At 43.8% G+C, this 17,162-nt stretch overlaps 1 protein-coding gene across 1 annotated transcript in view; it reads right to left on the bottom strand.

Moving 5' to 3' along the window:
• DOCK5 (dedicator of cytokinesis 5) overlaps positions 1-17,162 on the bottom strand; it is a 69,214-nt gene that overhangs the window by 39,569 nt on the left and 12,483 nt on the right. The window contains exons 2-14 of the mRNA XM_082072485.1: positions 14,517-14,600; positions 10,790-10,830; positions 9,905-9,960; positions 8,981-9,077; positions 6,883-7,031; positions 5,920-6,055; positions 5,620-5,777; positions 5,265-5,346; positions 3,736-3,865; positions 2,980-3,052; positions 1,538-1,680; positions 793-918; positions 178-302 (exon numbers count right to left, since the gene is read on the bottom strand). Coding sequence (XP_081928611.1) covers positions 178-302; positions 793-918; positions 1,538-1,680; positions 2,980-3,052; positions 3,736-3,865; positions 5,265-5,346; positions 5,620-5,777; positions 5,920-6,055; positions 6,883-7,031; positions 8,981-9,077; positions 9,905-9,960; positions 10,790-10,830; positions 14,517-14,600 — 1,400 coding nt within the window. The remainder of the gene's footprint in view (positions 1-177; positions 303-792; positions 919-1,537; positions 1,681-2,979; positions 3,053-3,735; positions 3,866-5,264; positions 5,347-5,619; positions 5,778-5,919; positions 6,056-6,882; positions 7,032-8,980; positions 9,078-9,904; positions 9,961-10,789; positions 10,831-14,516; positions 14,601-17,162) is intronic.

Here is a 17,162-nt window from a genome sequence, read left to right on the forward strand (position 1 = left end):
TTTCAAAGCTTATAACTGTCAGAGTTACTCCAAGTCTTTGCTTTGCAATCAAGAGAACTCAATGTGTGTTACCTCTATGAAAGTTTTACAGAATATTTTAAGATTTGCTCACATATCTTATTAATTGAGAAAAAACCAACCCAGCAGCCTGGTGAGCTCCCGCAAGGGCCATCGTACCTCTTGGAGATTTCCATCTTCGTCGTGTACAGACATGGTGACTTCTACGTTCTTGGGGGTCTTCTTCTTCCCTTTGTCAAACTCTCCTTGTACCAGCGTGACATAAATGTCATTTCGAACATCACCTAAAATTCACAGCGCTTCATGAGGCGTTTTTCTCATACACACATTGGTACAGGTTAAAATTTACATCCTCAGGTACCACGTTATCCTTATCTTCCTCTTGGCCTTCACTGACACCAGCTAATTAACGACACTAACATCACACCGTTTCATCTTCAGCTCAAACTACAAAAATTCTTCTAAAATGTAGCACTACCCTTTTTATAAACCTCATTCTTTTCATAATGTTTTTTTAACGTATAGAGCCCTAGAGGGCTAAATCCATTTTGAATGGATTAAATAGAGCAGGGTCAAACCTATCTGCAACAAATATATCTCTGACTAAACAGACATTCTTCTTCCAAAAAGTACACAGACTACTACTTTTCAATACAAGAAAGGAAGCTTATTTTCACTTATTTGACACAAAAAATAAAAGACTGGCTGGACATTTCAAGAAAAATCAAACCAAATTTTCATCTGGCTTTAAAATGTCTGTCCATAGGGCCCTACCAGGAAGGATTATCTCAGGGAATCCCATTTTGCGAGCCACAGCAGTTGATCTGTCCACGAGGTGGGAAAAATCCTTCTGAACCTGTGCTAGATCACCAGGAAGCAGCTTCAGGGAGACCCAAAGACCTGAGAAAAGAAAGATATTTATTTAGTGGGGAAAAAAAAGGGCACGAGAACATGAAAGTTAAGGCTACGCTCAACAGAAAAGCATTTCTTCCCCTGATCTCCATGCAACAATGCTTTAAATATCCCAAGCTGGTTCTCTGTTGGCTCAGTCCTGTCTCCGTGACACGGAGTAAGAGCCAACTGAGCAAGCAGATTCTACGAAGTAAAATAGAAACTTTCTGAGATTAATCCACTTGCATATTTGAATAAAGGCCAGACACACAAACAAAAAGAACCCTGAGTAACGCAGTTTAAATCCAAAGCCATTTAGCACACGCAATCAGACATGTTCACTTAAAAATATTTCATACAAACAGGTTTATCTTCTAAAAACATGAGTTTACTAGCAAAGAACACACGACTTTACTAGTAAGAAGAGCTCTTGGTTTTATCTTTTCTTGTAGCTCCCAAAGTGCCAGGATCACAACAATTACAAAGCCCGTATGTTTGGCTCAGGGAAGGTACCAAACCCCAGCAAGCCTTGATCTCTGGACTTTCACAAGCCATTTATTTTCCTCTGTAAGCAAGGGGAACCTTTGCTTCCAGGTTCTGCCATCAGCTCCTCGCCTGGCTGCTGTACCTTGCCCTTTGTGATTCACTTCCTTGGCCGCGATGACTTTGTTGAAGACAGCAGTGAGGGGCTCGTTCTCTCCGATCACATGGGAAGTTATCAGCGGGGACATGATGAGCTGGCGCTGTCTGATGTACGTTTCCATGGCAATCCTGAGAAGAACAATAGAGACCGGGAAGCAGACAGACTAACAGCAAACATACTCTGCGAGAAGAAGGCTGCCAACACCTGATTTCCAAATATATTTTCTTTAAAGGATTCCATAGGATTTTTTTCTTTCCTTCTTCACCTGCACAAACCCAATGGAAATCCATTTAAACTTGTATTCCCATCAGATGAACCAAGCCTTGTCTTCAGGTGTGCCTCAGAGACTACACAGATTAACTAGTGATCAATTAACATAATTAGCGACTACTGTGAGATGACACAAGTGATGAACCTACCCCTAGTCACAAACACAACTGTTGAGCTTTGGATGTTGAACCTGACTTCACTCCTGTACCCTCACCATCAATAACCATCCAAAGCACAGACAAAACGACGTCTCCAGACTCTGTCCTTGTAGAGGCGCCCTGATTCGGATCAGAACTCAGCCGCATTAGAGGAAAAATGGAAAAGAACAACAAAAAGGTAGCAGACTAACATCCTTCTGCAAAGGAACGGACACCCTGCTTTCCACCGATTCAGGCCCTGAAAGGGGAGGGGAAAAAACAAAACCTAAACCCCATACAATCTCTCCTGAAAATACGTCGTCATAACATACACCAAATGGATTTCTATATTTGCACTAAATGGACTTCTATATTTGGGACTGCAACAACATGGCTGAGTTTACCCAAACAAGCCTCTTTTTACTTACTGTAATGTGCCAAACGAGTGAGCGATCAGAAAGCAGGCAGAACACACGAGTCTAACCAGCAATACAGAAATGCAAAACACATTGGAGCTTGAATTTCTTTCCCAGAAAGAGGGAGAAATCCCTTTTTTATTGTCCTCTGACTCACCCTTACAATATACAATTGTATATACAATATACAACACACAGGGCACCGCACACCAGCACGGGGAAGAGCTGCCTTTTCTGTGCTCAGGTCTTCCTGAAAACTTTGCCTCTCAATCCAAATAATTCTGAAGGTCCCATCCCCCAGACCCCACAACATTACTTTGCACTGTGTTCTTCTTTCTTCCCTCACGATACGGGTGCCCAGCAATTTCAGCCGCATTGCCAAAACTCCCTGAGCAATTCAGCCTGTCATGTCAACCAAGGGGAACAAAGGCTTCAGAGGACCGACGAAAATCTTCTCCTTCAAAGAGCTGACTCCTGCCATACGCTAATCTATTTGTAGAGCCCTTGGGACGCTGCCAGGCTCCTTTACAAATTCGTCCTTCCCCAAAGGACAACCGCTTTAAATAAGCCAGATATGTGATGAACTCTCAAGTCCAGTACTTACTGCTGAAATGGAATAAAATGTTGCTTTTCCTCATCGTCCACCTTCCCATGGATGATATCAGTGATGTCCATCACTGCAACAACACAGGTTCATCACACAGTTTTGCCAAGTTGCTAAAGAATACAGAGAGAGCTTTCCCCGACCAGAATGTTGCTTATTTTGGGCCAATGCCACCCCTGACAGCAGCAGAGAGCAGCACTCCCATGTTAACTTTCTAAAAACCCCTTTTTATTGATGCGTAAGGCAGCCTGTTGTAGTGAATGTGAGTATACTCTGATAAAAAACAGGTGAGGACTCAGGCATTGCAAGGCAAAGAAATTACACTTAGATTTCAAATGCTTTTCAATTGCATTTTGAAATTGTTTTCCACCCCAAATTTCAAGCAAGTCTCTGCACAAGAGATCACAGGAGTTGAAGAAGAACTGGATGTCTCATTCTCCAAGGTTCCTTTAAAAACTTGAGTTTTATCCCATTAGTCCTGAGGAGCAAATCCCTTTTTGATAAAGATTTGAACAGCCTGCTGCCCTGATGGTAGAGTTTTATATTTTTAGGGGTGACAAAACAAAAAATGAGCAGTAATAGCATTTCACCTTCACTTACAACTTTCAGGAACAGGTCTCAAAGGGGTATTATGTGCAGCCCAGGATCAGCATCTCCATTTTGAAGCCAGAGATGCTGACACGAGCATCTATTTCCCCATTCCCACCGCACTGTCCCAGCCCCTGGTGGTTTCTCCGCTGATGGGACCCGTCGTACCTGCCACCCCAAAGGGCCGCCGGAGTCCACAGGTGTGTTTCTTCCCATCTTTCAGCTCCATGTGTCCCACCCTCACGATCTGACACACCAAGCTGATTTTCGGCCTGATCAAGTCAGAACTGCTCAAATCCTAGAAATTATTTAAAACACAGTTGTATCGATCTGCTTTATGAATAGGACAGAGAGAATAACACTAGTTTTGTTAGATTGTACACATCTATAAAAGGAAATTATTATGTTTTTAAAAAAGTAAAGCCAGTACCCTTTGAGCCCTAGGAAAAAAACATACCAAAAAAACATTAGCAATTTCCACGCAACAATTTCTAACCATCCCATTACTCTTTGATAACACATCCCAGCAACTGTACTGAAAGGAGAGTGAGTGATATTAATTGCCAAAACACTAGATCCTGAGAACAAGCGTAGGGAAAAGGGAGCTGGGGGTCCTGGGGACAGCAGGGTGACCATGAGCCAGCACTGGGCCCTTGTGGCCAGGAAGCCAATGGGACCTGGGGTGGGTTAGAAGGGGGTGGTCAGTAGGTCAGAGAGGTTCTCCTGCCCCTCTGCTCTGCCCTGGGGAGACCACACCTGGAATATTGTGTCCAGTTGTGGCCCCTCAGTTCCAGCAGGACAGGGAACTGCTGCAGAGAGTCCAGCGCAGGGCAACAAAGATGCTGAAGGGAGTGGAGCATCTCCCGGGTGAGGAAAGGCTGAGGGAGCTGGGGCTCTGGAGCTGGACAAGAGGAGACTGAGGGGGGACTCATTCATGGTTACAGATATCTAAAGGGGGAGTGTCAGGAGGATGGAGCCAGGCTCTTCTCGGTGACAACCAGTGACAGGACAAGGGGTAATGGGCTCAAACTGGAACACAGGAGGTTCCACTTAAATTTGAGAAGAAACTTGTTCCTGGTGAGGGTGGCAGAGCCTGGCCCAGGCTGCCCAGGGGGTTGTGGAGTCTCCTTCTGTGCAGACATTCCAACCCGCCTGGACACCTTCCTGTGTAACCTCATCTGGGTGTTCCTGCTCCATGGGGGGATTGCACTGGATGAGCTTTCCAGGTCCCTTCCAACCCCTGACATTCTGGGATTCTGTGAACAAGGCAGTTAATTTGTGCCACATTTACTACTTGTCAAAAATCATTCCATTTGTGTGCAATTCTTCCATTAACATCTTGATGCAAAGAAGAGGAGGATCATCAGCAAAGCAATGAACAACACATAACTGATCTCAAGCCTAGATTTCTGGTACAGTTCAGCTCCAACAGAGAAGTGCCCAACAGGATTTTCAGAAATACAAGTCTTGGCAACACCCACTGACGGTGGTATTGCAGAATAATACACCTTTACTGCTGCTTTGGATTGATGTATTAAAAAAAACCACTTTTCAGAAGCATTCCTCTGATCTTAAGTGTTCATGAAAAAACCCAACGTGCCACATGACTCCTCTGTGCTGGGCGAGGGCAAGAACCCAAAACCGAGATGTTTGCAGTGTGAGGGAAGAATTTCCAGAATGTAAATACAACAACTTACGGTAAAGACCGCTTGCAGGTTATTTAGTTTCTCAATTTCTTTAGGCATCCCATTACTGCCCCAACGAACCAGGTAATTTTCACTGTGAATAAAGGAAGAAAAAATATATTCAATAAACCACCTGACATTCCCATTACCTGGGTAAAAACTCAAAAGTATTTTGATCTTCTAGGAATATTTGAAAAACTCTGTCAGATTCTGAAATGAAATAACCTCCTTTCACATCACCACTGGGGCAGCAACCAACAGAACTGAAAAGCTTATCTGCTGGATCTCCCTTTCTAACCTCTCCTGGCTTCTTTAGAATGACCATCATGATGGCTAAATCACTTCCACATCTACAAAAAACCCCTACCTGATGAACTTGGAGAGATCAGGATCATAGAGGCTCATTAACAGCTCTGCATCTTCTCCAATATTGCAGACAAAATTCTTGAAGTTTACATACAGGCTGTACGTGTGTGTTGTGTTGAATATCGGCTGCCCTCGGAGGTCCAAATTCTGTTGCAGGGACTGCAAAGGAGAGTAATTCCATTAAAAACAAACAGAATTTAATTCTGCTACCAAAGGACCTCAGTATCCTCAAGAGAAACGTACAAATACAGTGGGTCACTAGTTACTTGAAGAGGAAAAAAGGCAGAGCCGAGAGATGTACCTTCTCTTCCTGGATTCTTTCCTCAATCCGTTTGGATGCAGTTTCATGGGACTTGAAGAGAGAGATTGTGCTGGTTTCATCTGGGTCCAAGATGTTCCCATTGTCATCTCGCACAACCAGGTCCAACCCCAGGATCCTGAGCAGCGTGCAAGTCACGAGGATGAGAAGCAACACAATACTTAAGAAACAAAGGTGACTGAAAGAGCCCAAACCACAGATGGAAGTGTGGACTGCACTAGGCAGCCAACGCACACCAACTCCACCCCTGTAATCATCACATTGCTGCTTTTCCTGTCGCAAAACACTTATCCCTCACCCCTCCTTTTCCCATTAAAGGGAAAAAACATTAGTCAGGTAACTTAATTCTAATACGACATTTTCTTTGTTCTCACTTAAAGGTGGTTTTGTTTTTTTAAAAAAAGTATATATGTCTCCATCAGGCTTATGGATTATTGCTAATTATTATTCTTTGCCATAAGCCTTCTTCTTAATTGACGTATTTGACCTAAATCAAGTCTGACAGACAGATAAATGAGTTCTGGAGACAGTCCCTGTTCTGTACAAACCAGTGAAAGGCAGAGTTTTGGTGGCCTATAGAACTCTATCACTCAGTTGCTGATAAAGCAGTTCAGTTCCTAACCAGCATGCGAATCCTGGCTCCAGCCAGCAAGGCACAAACGTGCTCCATGGAAATCCAACCATGTGCCAGCATTTCTGCAGAATTCAGACAGGTGAGGTTTGCTGCCAAGTCAGAGATTGCTGGCATATGAAGAACCAACTGCTACTTGCCCACCTGCAGCCTCATCACATCCTGATGGAGACTGGAAGCCACAATTATCCCTTTCCCAAGGAAAAATGTAAATCCTAATTCAGAGTTCTCCTTGCGTGGTCGTTTACACCACCAAGAGCCTTTACCAGGATTTGGGATTCCCCCCGGCCTTCAAGACGCAGTTTGGAGTTCACCTGTTGCCATAGTCAATCTTAGCGGTGACTTTCTTCTTGAGCTCCGCCAGCTCGTCCTTGGGAAGGGTCCCGGACAGTATCTGCGACCGCCACTCGATCAGGCTGTAAGTCAGTTGCTGGACGTGCCGAAACTGGGTTGTTTTGTTGTCCTACAGAAAATAAAGGGGCAATTTTAAGCTAGTGATAGCTTGAAAACGATGAGCTCAGGAAGCTTTCTGAAATATATGCGCTTGAATCTACCATACAAGTTGTATTTAACTAAAAATATCTGAGAAACGGGCACCATATGACAGTACAAGATTAGACCCATGGAACACATTCTCCAGTACTTTGCACTGCCAAGGTTAAAGTGTCTGTCTCTGCAAAGAACACAAATGATATAAAATACTCTTAACTTGCCCCTCAGAACACCAATCTAAAGGGAGTTATAAATAACCACCTTCCTTTGGATTTGGGCGAACGCAAAGGGGCTGATGGAGGCTAGATGAGCCTTTTAGTTCTTACGGGGAAGATACACTTGGGAAACAAAGAAAAAAGTGTGTTAACTTGCATTAAAACAACTGCAAAGAGAAGGCAACTTGTGTTAGATTTCAGGGAAATACAGAGCAGATCTCAATCTGCCAGTCAGCTAAAGCTGAGTTCTTCTACAACCGTTTGCATCACCTAACTCCTATTAACTACATGAAGTTCATTAATGCTTCCTGAAAACCACAGAAATCAAAGTAGTAAAATGAAATGCTGCCAAAGAAAGAAATCCCCTGTATTTCCTTTTTCTCCTCAAGTACGTCCTTCCTCCTTTAGTGTAGTTCTTTTTAATACATACTGCAAGGGAAAATAAAATAAACTCAAACTCATTTAAAACCACAACATTTTCCAAGACTGTTTTAAGACTTACATTGGTTAAGCACAGGAACATGAGAGATTTCTGCTCTTAAGAAAAATACATTCTGAGGGTAGGATCCTAAAGTTATTCAGAAAAAAAAAAGGAGCTGGGAACAAAAGTCTCTTTTCATACAATAATAACATCACATACAGCTTCTCATTAAATTAAGAGGGTGGAACAAATTCTCGTGGTTTCGTGGTGCACAAACAAAACGTACTTGTGGCCTGGTGAAATTTTCAATAGGAAAGCTTGCGCTGGGTAAACGGAATGGTTAAAGCTAATTTAAAACCATTCTGTCATCTTAATTAAAGTCTCAGAGCACATACTATGCAGGCTGAACTCACCACTAAAGGAAGGAAAATCAAGTTTGACTCTGTCTAATGTGCCTTAATAATCACCTTGAAAAGAAAGCAACTGATTGTGAACTGCAGTTGTGTTTCTTTGAGCAAGAATGCACCTACCTCAGCAGAACCACCAAACCCTGCGCTACTTTGGCTCCTGACTTTTCCGAGGTGACTATCATATGGTCAGGCTACTAAACAGATTCGCGGATGAGATGATGAGATGTCTCTCCCCCACCCTACTAATTAATGTATTATTTGGCCTCTGCCAAGTCAAATCTTCCACACATGGCCCTAATTTCCTTTCCACCCTTTGTCTATCTTTGAGCTGTAGGTACTTTGGGGAGAGCATCAATTATTCTATTAAGTACCTAAAATACTTCCAGTGAAACAGGTTTCACACTCACTAAAGGTTCTGTTAAAACAGCACCCTGGTTTCATGCAGAACTTTCTCACACAGCTGAGATATCTTGTTCTCATTCAGGACAGACGGACGACAGGCAAAGCAGGAGCCCTTGTTTTATTATAATTTGATAATAAGAGTGACGGTGACTCAGCCCCAGCCCCAGCAGCTGCCCCGATGCTGAGTGTGACTCGTGCCAGCCGGCGCTTCATCGGCACCACCTCATCACACAATTATTCAAGCACAGCGAACACCATGGTGGGGACCAAACCACAGTTCTGTCCGGATCACACACCCCACTCAGTGGAGAGCAGAACATTTTCAGCCTCTCCTAAGACCAATTGTACAATAATGACAGTTCTTCAATTCTGTATGATGTTCTATTCAAAGCCGTAAAGTGCCCTGCAAAAAGCCCTGTCTCAGCTCATCTGAGGTCATGTAATAAAACACCAATAACTGAATAAAACTCACCACATACAACTTGTGCCAGATAACTGCCCATTCCCTCAGGGTAGAAGTGAGCTCTTGTCCAAGGGGCAATTCACTCGGAATCACTGTTTCATGTTGCCTAGAGGAAAAAGGAGACGAGAAAAAAAGGTGTTACGCTCAAGATTAAAACTTAGGAGTAAAACATCCTTTTTTGATAAATATGGAAATGGAAACTTCAGAGGGCTTGATATTCACACAATTCACTCACACACAATGCCAGGATTCTTAAGTTATTCAATTGGTTTTCCAACCCATACAGGCACATTCGTTATTCATTTTTCATGCAAACGTGTTTCCAGTTACTGTCAGTTTTGTTCTTCTCAATGGATCCATTCCAGGAACAGGGAAATCATGTTTGGAAGAATCACCCCGTGCAACGGTAACTTGGCCACGCTTATTAAAGACAAAAAACAAATGTACTTTCTGAAGCCTCTTCCTTTGCAACTGCCCTTTTCCTCTCACTGTAACGATCACAGAACCGGCTCTAAGAGTCAAACGAGGAGTCATTTCCGTCAATGTTTTCCAAGCCAGGAAGGAATCCACACTCCTGCTGGCGACTTGGCTGTGATCAGGACTGTGTTATGGCTCGCAGGAGTCCCCGGAGGAGCAAAATGCAGCTTGATCGACCTGCCTCACTCCTAACTTGTCTAGCAGAGCTTCTTCATTTTTACGAATAGTATTTCCCTGCACCTACGTGTACAACTGGTTTGGGTACATACAATGCTCTGAAAATGAGAAGTTATGCAGCTCTAGAAGTCCAGCACAGGCGGGTGTCCTGCGGGTCACACAGACCAGTAGCGCCCATTTCAACCACCACTACTTAAGCTGGTTTCTTCTTGTTTTTAAATGAAACAGCACTCCTTTGTTTTCGCTACCGAAAGTACATCTCAAGATGCGCCAACCTACCCCCGGTCCTTCACGATTGCCTCTTTTAAATGGATATACGTTTCGGGGAAAATGCCCTAAAAATAAAACACAAATAAAATGAATACATCACACCATAGGATATGACAAAAATGCATTCAACAGAAAGCAGGGGAAAGAGATAAGAGCAGGACCAGCAGAACAGCGGCTGTGACTGATATTTACTATTTACCTAGAACAGAAATGTGTCAGGTCCACCAGTTTTGGTATCAGAGGAAGAAAGACCATATGGAGCATCAGGTTGCACACTTGAGCACTATACTTGATATTAGCACCTCAGAGAAGTCGGCTCCTTGTTTCACACTTGTAATGATGCTCATCTTCCTGCTACAAAATCCTGTAAACTCTTGCAAACTATCAGTCTTACTTGTTTGTCCTTGCGACAAAATATTCTTGGAGTCATTTGTCTGATTCCTATGGGAATCCGGATTTCCATGCAGTTTTCACATTGGTTTCACAAACCTCATCGCGTTTGGTTGAGATCCACGCACGCATCATTTCTGTAGTATTTTCCAGGTCAAATCAAAACTCTCATCTTACCACTACACGTAACTAATGTTGGATTGCGTACAGGTCCGTAAGCACAATAATAAAGCAATAAACCAACGCATGCAGATATGCAACAGTCAATTTTGCTAGTTCAAATGATTACACGTGCTTACAATAGAGGAGGACCCAGCGAATGGCTCTGAAATATTTAGCTCAAGGGCATTTATTTCTATCACTAAGGAAAATGGCACAGTGATCAGGAGGCCTGTATGATATGAAGACAAGAAACACATCAGAAGCGCAGCAGCTCGCAGCACCCAATGGGGCCGGGCCAGGTGTGAAATAAAAACTAAGAGTTCCTGAGAAGTGAGGTCTTACCTTCTTGGATTTATTTCGGAGCGTGTACCCTCGGTACCAACCTGTCAAAGGGAAACAAAGATGTATTTCTTGTTTTCCACTCCACCCCTTTAAAATTTTCCTTTCTACCAAGTGCGTTTTCATCCAAATCATCTTAGAGATGGTGCTTGAGTTCCACATTGTAGAGTTCTTTATTTCCTTCTATGCCTGAGTCAAGTCTTCCTCCAAAGGAGGGCTCAAAGAGAATGGTTGATTAGATAAGGCAAAAAAATCCCAACCCTGGTACAGATATTGTTTCTCAATATTATCTTGACAAGATTGAGTAAAGCAATAACCGCGATCCCCGAGACTCAGCAGCATCTCTCCCTTTCAGCTGTCCCTCTCCTCTCTCTTCAGCACCTGGGGTTTGACCAGTATTTTGATTTCGAGGTCACCAAGATACAAGTGCATGAAAAGACTCTGTTTTATGCCCTCAAGCAAGCCTCGCTTAACGAGCAGATGGGAGAGCAGCGGAGCTGTGGGCAACCCCCTCCCAATCTTTTCTGCCCCCTCCAAATGGTGTCAGACAAAGGGTTTTATTTCCTCTCTGCCCTCACCTTTATCGTTTGTCTCCATCAGCACTGGATTTTGACTCTTCTCCTAAGGTTCTATTGCACTGAAACTGAAAACACTGCCCCTTAGCAACCATGAAGGGTATAGATTATGGTCTATAATACGAGTGATGTCCAGAGCTATACAGCCAGACATCGCTGATCCAAGACGATTACGTTCAGCTGCCTGGCAGGGGGAGCAGCAGCGGGAAGGCAAAGGGATTTAAGGGAATAATCGGGTAAAGAGAGTAGTGGAGGCTGGTGGGTTTCTTTCTTTATATTTTTCTTTTCCGCCACACATTTCCATATTTAGCAAAGGCGGCTCCACGAAGAACCGTGGATCTGAGATCCCCTCAAGCATAAATCAGAATTTAGCGTGGTTTTTGTTTTGTTATATTGGTGATCTGTGTATGTGTGAGTGGTTTGCTTTTCCCCCCACCCTTAGCACAGTTTTGGCCCCTTTCTCTGACAACGAGAACACGAATCAGCGTGACCACATAACCCCCAATATTCCAGTAGCATGTTAGGAGGAAAGAAGAGATTCCATTCCTTCCACGGGATGAAGACAAGATTATCCATCCATCATGGAGCAATGGATAAGGTACTGGATTAGGGATGAGAAGATTTAGTTTCTATTTTTATCCAAGTTTGGAATTAATTGAATGTTAAGTTGTTTAGGGTGTGATAAAAAGCTCGTGGAATTTAACGAGAATATTTTCCCAGTGATTTCAATTCCATTTGACACAGTCTCTCAGCTTCCACAGCTTCCTCATATCTAAAATGGCCTCTTGGCATTAACCATATTCCTGTCAAATATTTGGCAATTATTGCATAAAAGCACGCTGTATATTATTATGCAAAACTATTTCAGCAAGCACCTCGCACAATCTTTTCACAATTCTGCTCCACTTTTCAATAACCACATTCATCGTTTTAAAAGGAACAAAAGCTTTCAGCAGCGGTCAATTGATTACTTGATTTCTTCTTTAAAGGAAAAAACCTGCCGAAACCTTCAGAGGAGTGACAGATAACTCTCGTGAGTATTTTCTCCAAGCAGAGATGTGCTAAACGGAGAAAGGCTTTTCAGTTGAAAAGTGAATTCAGTGCATTTCAGCTACTGCACCATTCTTTAGACAACAAAAAGTTACACAGAGATGCGATCCCAGGCCATGTGCTTAACCACAAGGTCCCTGCTCCTCTTCCACGGTCAGGTCGTGTCTCTCAGCGCCAAACACACTCTGCGCTGAAATAAAACAAGGGATTGCTTCATTTACCTCCAGTGGCCGGAGGAGAGAGAAGAGGCTGAAACTAGGAACAAATTCAATGCAAATATCTTTTCATCAGGAGAAGAAACCGGTGGGAATCCCGGGCTGTGGGCACACGTTCCTTCTGCCTGCAGTTCGGCCAGTTCCCACAGCTCACATGCAATAATAACATATACTGCAGATTAGAAAGTGTTCCCCTAACCAGAAATGTATCCTCCCCAGCTCACTACTCAAGGACAGACTCCCAGAGAGTCAGAAACTCCTGCACTGGAGCAGCTTTCAAACTACTGGACGCAGCAAATTTCCTTCTTTTCTTGGATTTTGCAGCATATGCCCGGTCTTGACAACCTTTGGCAAACAACAGGATAAGCTCTGCTTATCTTGCTATCAAGTGGAAAAAGGAATTTTGTACAAAGACTTCATGCAACCCGACAGACAAAGGAGGAAAAACAACACCTTGCTTTGCTGTTCACAAGAGTGTATTACGACCAAAACACCTAAAGTAACAAGACCGTGGTTTGCAGAGGGTGTATGGGTATTCGTTTTAAAACGAAGTCTAATAAAACCGGTATCCTGTAGATCTTTGTGTGTAATGCAAACACCATGCTGTTTCAAAGCCTGCCCAAAGCCCAACTAAGAGATACCAAATGTCAATTAAAATCGGTCTCACCCACAATCCAAGCCTAAGTGTGCAGTTGCAACTGGGACTTATAAAACACTAGGCAAAGCATCTGTTTAGAGCACAGGAACAGAAAGCTTTACCAACAGAATTGCGATGCCAGAGTCTCAGCCCAAATCCGGCCAACTTGCCAAGGACTCCCAGCCTCTTCAATAGGCCCCTATGGGATGCACCAGTGCAAATGAGCGGGGATTTAGCAATTTAAAGGTGCTTTCTCTCATTGTGAAGGCAGCTCAACAGCAGGACTGCACCTTAGGAATCTGCCGGACACTACGATCTGTGCAAAGCCACATAACGCTTAAAGTTTGCACAGCACAGAGACACGCACCACGAGCTGCACCCACACCTTCTGGCTTGCACTTTAATTCACTTCATCGCTCTTTGCTTCTCACACACCTCCCCAGCGTCTCGGCTGTATCAGTGTTATGTCTCCAAGCTCTTCAGCCAGTTGAGGGTCAGATAACTTTGATTGTTAACGTCAAACCCCAGCGCAAGCTCCAGCCCTGCTGCCCCGCTCGCGAGGAACAAACTGTGCGCTCCAGTTCTTGCAGACAGAGCGGAGCCAGCCAAAACCCAGCTGCACGACACAAAGAGCTCTCGAGCGTGTGACACAGAGAGCCCTTCACGTGAATACGGCTGGGGAATCAGCGCCTGCTGCCTCCAACCAGGAGGAAAAGGAGGCACGTTCCAGGTGACCGATGGAGCAAACCGAGGTGCAACAGCCAAGAGAACCCTCTGGTAACTCACAGAAGATGCTCCGGTGTAACCTCATCTGGGTGTTCCTGCTCCATGGGGGGATTGCACTGGATGAGCTTTGCAGGTCCCTTCCAACCCCTGACATTTTGGGATTCTGTGATCACACAACCGTACCTGCGCTTGGCCGGGCACCAGAGGAGCCAAAGTCAACAGGAGTGGTGTGAACACAGGAATGAACAGCCACGAGTGTTTCTTTCTCCTGCAGCATTAGTGAAATCTCACCTTGGCAAACCCCTGCCCGGAACAGCGTTGATACCATCGCCGCTTCTCTATTTTTCATACCTTTTTAAAAGTCAAGTGCATCGAGCAAACACTACACAGCAAGCTTTGTACTTTCGTGCATATCGGAAGTTGAAAGTCTAGATCTGAAATGTGCGTTACTTAAAAAAACCCTCTTGATTTGTTATATTTACTTTCAAAACTGAGCGCAAAGTACTTGGAAGTGATTCGCAACCTACCTTCGTACATCTCCAAAATGTGAACGGTGTCACCAACTTGCAAGGAGAGCTCCACATCTCGGGCAGCATCGTAATTGTAGATGGCTAAAAAGGGAGAAGAGAGAGATGAAAAACACAACCACGAAAGCTGGAAGATAATCTGGCATCGTAGCACCTGTCAAAGGCAGAATATTATTTTGAAAAAGCACTATGAAGTTATAAAGCTAACCTGTGTATATAATACATTGGAAAAGTATGTATCATATGTATTTCCAGATACTATCATCAGTTCCTGCAAGGAAAAAACATCATTCTTAACAGAGTTTGTCATTTACATTTAAGCATGTGGATTTGTGACACTATATTAAGAATCTGCATCTTCCCACTTTACTGACAACCTGCCCAGCAAAGGTCACTGTTACCCAGGCAGAGGTTATGGATCAATTAGGGAATTGTCATTTTTTATTAGTGTTTCAGAGGGCTGACTGCAATGTAGCACTCACAGACACCACCAAAACAACATCAACTGGATGTCGTAAGAAAAAATGCCACTGTTCCCTATTAAACACCTCAGACTATTTGCCACCAAAGGCTCTTTCCAGACAAGACCCAATCTTAGCACAAAAACTTGAGATTCTCTGCAGATCTAATCCCCACCAAAGACAAAGCTAATCTGAATGCTGATCGGATTCCCAGTGGGAATAGGATTAAGTCCAGAAGCCCACGCTGCTAAACTGCCTTCAGAAAGTGTAATTTGAATTTGCTTTCAATCAAACACAAGTAAAAAACCCATAAAGCAATCGGGAAAATGCTTCGCTATGGTGCAATGAATTGATCGGCCAAATCAGAACAGACCACTCCCTCTAGCAAAATGAGGTGATCTTATTTATGTATTTGAAACACTGGTTTAAGTACAAATCCCATCTTAAATGCAGCAACGCAATATTCTCACACGTGTAAGTGTCGTATTTAAGCCTCCAAATCTGTTCCCCAAGGAAATGTATTAGGGAAGCAACCACGATGTTTATTTTTGTAACGAAGGCAAATAAATCACGCAAACATTTGCAGGGGGCTTTGGGAAAATTCTTCAGAGGGCTTGTGTTTGAACAACTCGCTCTGAAAAAGAAACAAATCAATAAAAAACGGAGCTCCCGTGTCAGGAAATTCGCATCGAATGCCCATCATTCCCATCAGGATGAGGTATATTGCCTCCTGGCCAGGGTCCAGCATAAACAAACGACTGTGGCTTACCGCACCGGAAATTATCTCACATATTCTAGTTTTCTTTAAAATATTGTCACTATAAATAATCCACCAGCAGTAGGCAAGTGATGTGAACTCCCTGTAGTATGTGAAACAGACCCTGGTCACCAACAGATACTTATTTTACAGCGTTTGTTCACGGTGGCACCGATTCACGGCACCCACAGCGTGAGGGCTGCACGGCCAGAACGTCTTCAATCTATTCCACTGGTTTCCTGAGGGCTACAGGAATGCGACTGGACTTGTGCTCCTCGGGCACCGGTTGCTTCGACACCCAGTTTCCTCTCTCTCCTCTGAGTGATGATCTGGATATTCAGTTTAGACACCTTAAAGGCCCCAGAATAGGCCCAAAAGTAAAACTCCCATCCATATTTTTGCAGAAGAATTTGGAAAATGTTGATGACCAACGACAAACATGAAGCTACACAGGAGTAAATCAGAGTAGCCCATTAAGAACTACCTTGTATTGACAGACGCTGAGATCATAAACCGATGCAAAAACTGGTTAATATCGTGTGTGATTCAGTTAAAAAGAAATCTTTCTGCTATATATAGAAAACAATTCTGCAAGGGTTTGCAGTGCCTGATGTCTGTGGACATTAATAATGCGACAGCACTGTCAAGATTTAAAGCAGAGGGTCTCAGCCCATGTCCGTCTTGGCTGATTACATCCTGCCTACTGGAGTTTCCCCCTGTGGTTACAGTTGGACCAACTGCCTCATTTTCTGCCTTAAAACACTGCTTGGGATTCCCGTTTAGTTTGGATTCCCTGTTCAGAAACAGCGCGTGTGCTTATCCGTATAGGGATTCCTATGTACAAGTTCTAGATGCCTTGGGTTCCTGCAGGACAAACGGACATTATATGAATACCAGGCTGGATTTTTCCATAAATTGCTGCTTTAGCTCCAGACAAAAGCAGCCGGAGCGGCAGCGGGTGTCTAACGGAAAGGTGGGTGGGCACCACACAAGCCTTTCTTTTGAGAACACAGTTAATTCCAACCCAAGGAGCGCGACAGCCACAAGAAGAGGGAGAACTGAACACTGCAGTTCCCTCAGAGATCACAACAGCCACAAGAGAGAACTAAACGTCGCAGTTCCCTTCCCTGCTTTACCAGAGGGTTTCAGATCCCAATGTGCAGCACCCACGAGCCAAAGGACCAGGATTCTGCCACTGGGCATCCCCCAAGATCTGCAGTACCTTGCTTTGCTAGACTGAATTAAACAAGAACGCAGGGTCACTGTCTATAAAATCTGGTTCTGCGCAAGGTTATAAAAGACAAATTGCTGGCATATTTTCCCTGGGAGCTTTACTGTTTGGAACTGATGCTTCCTGCCGCTTGAAGTCAGTCCTGTCCCAAACAGCCCATCTGCAGCTATTTGAACTGCTGAGCCTATTCGCATTGT

Source organism: Streptopelia decaocto (genome assembly GCF_964273445.1).
Source record: "Streptopelia decaocto genome assembly, chromosome: 25".
NCBI lineage: Eukaryota > Metazoa > Chordata > Aves > Columbiformes > Columbidae > Streptopelia > Streptopelia decaocto.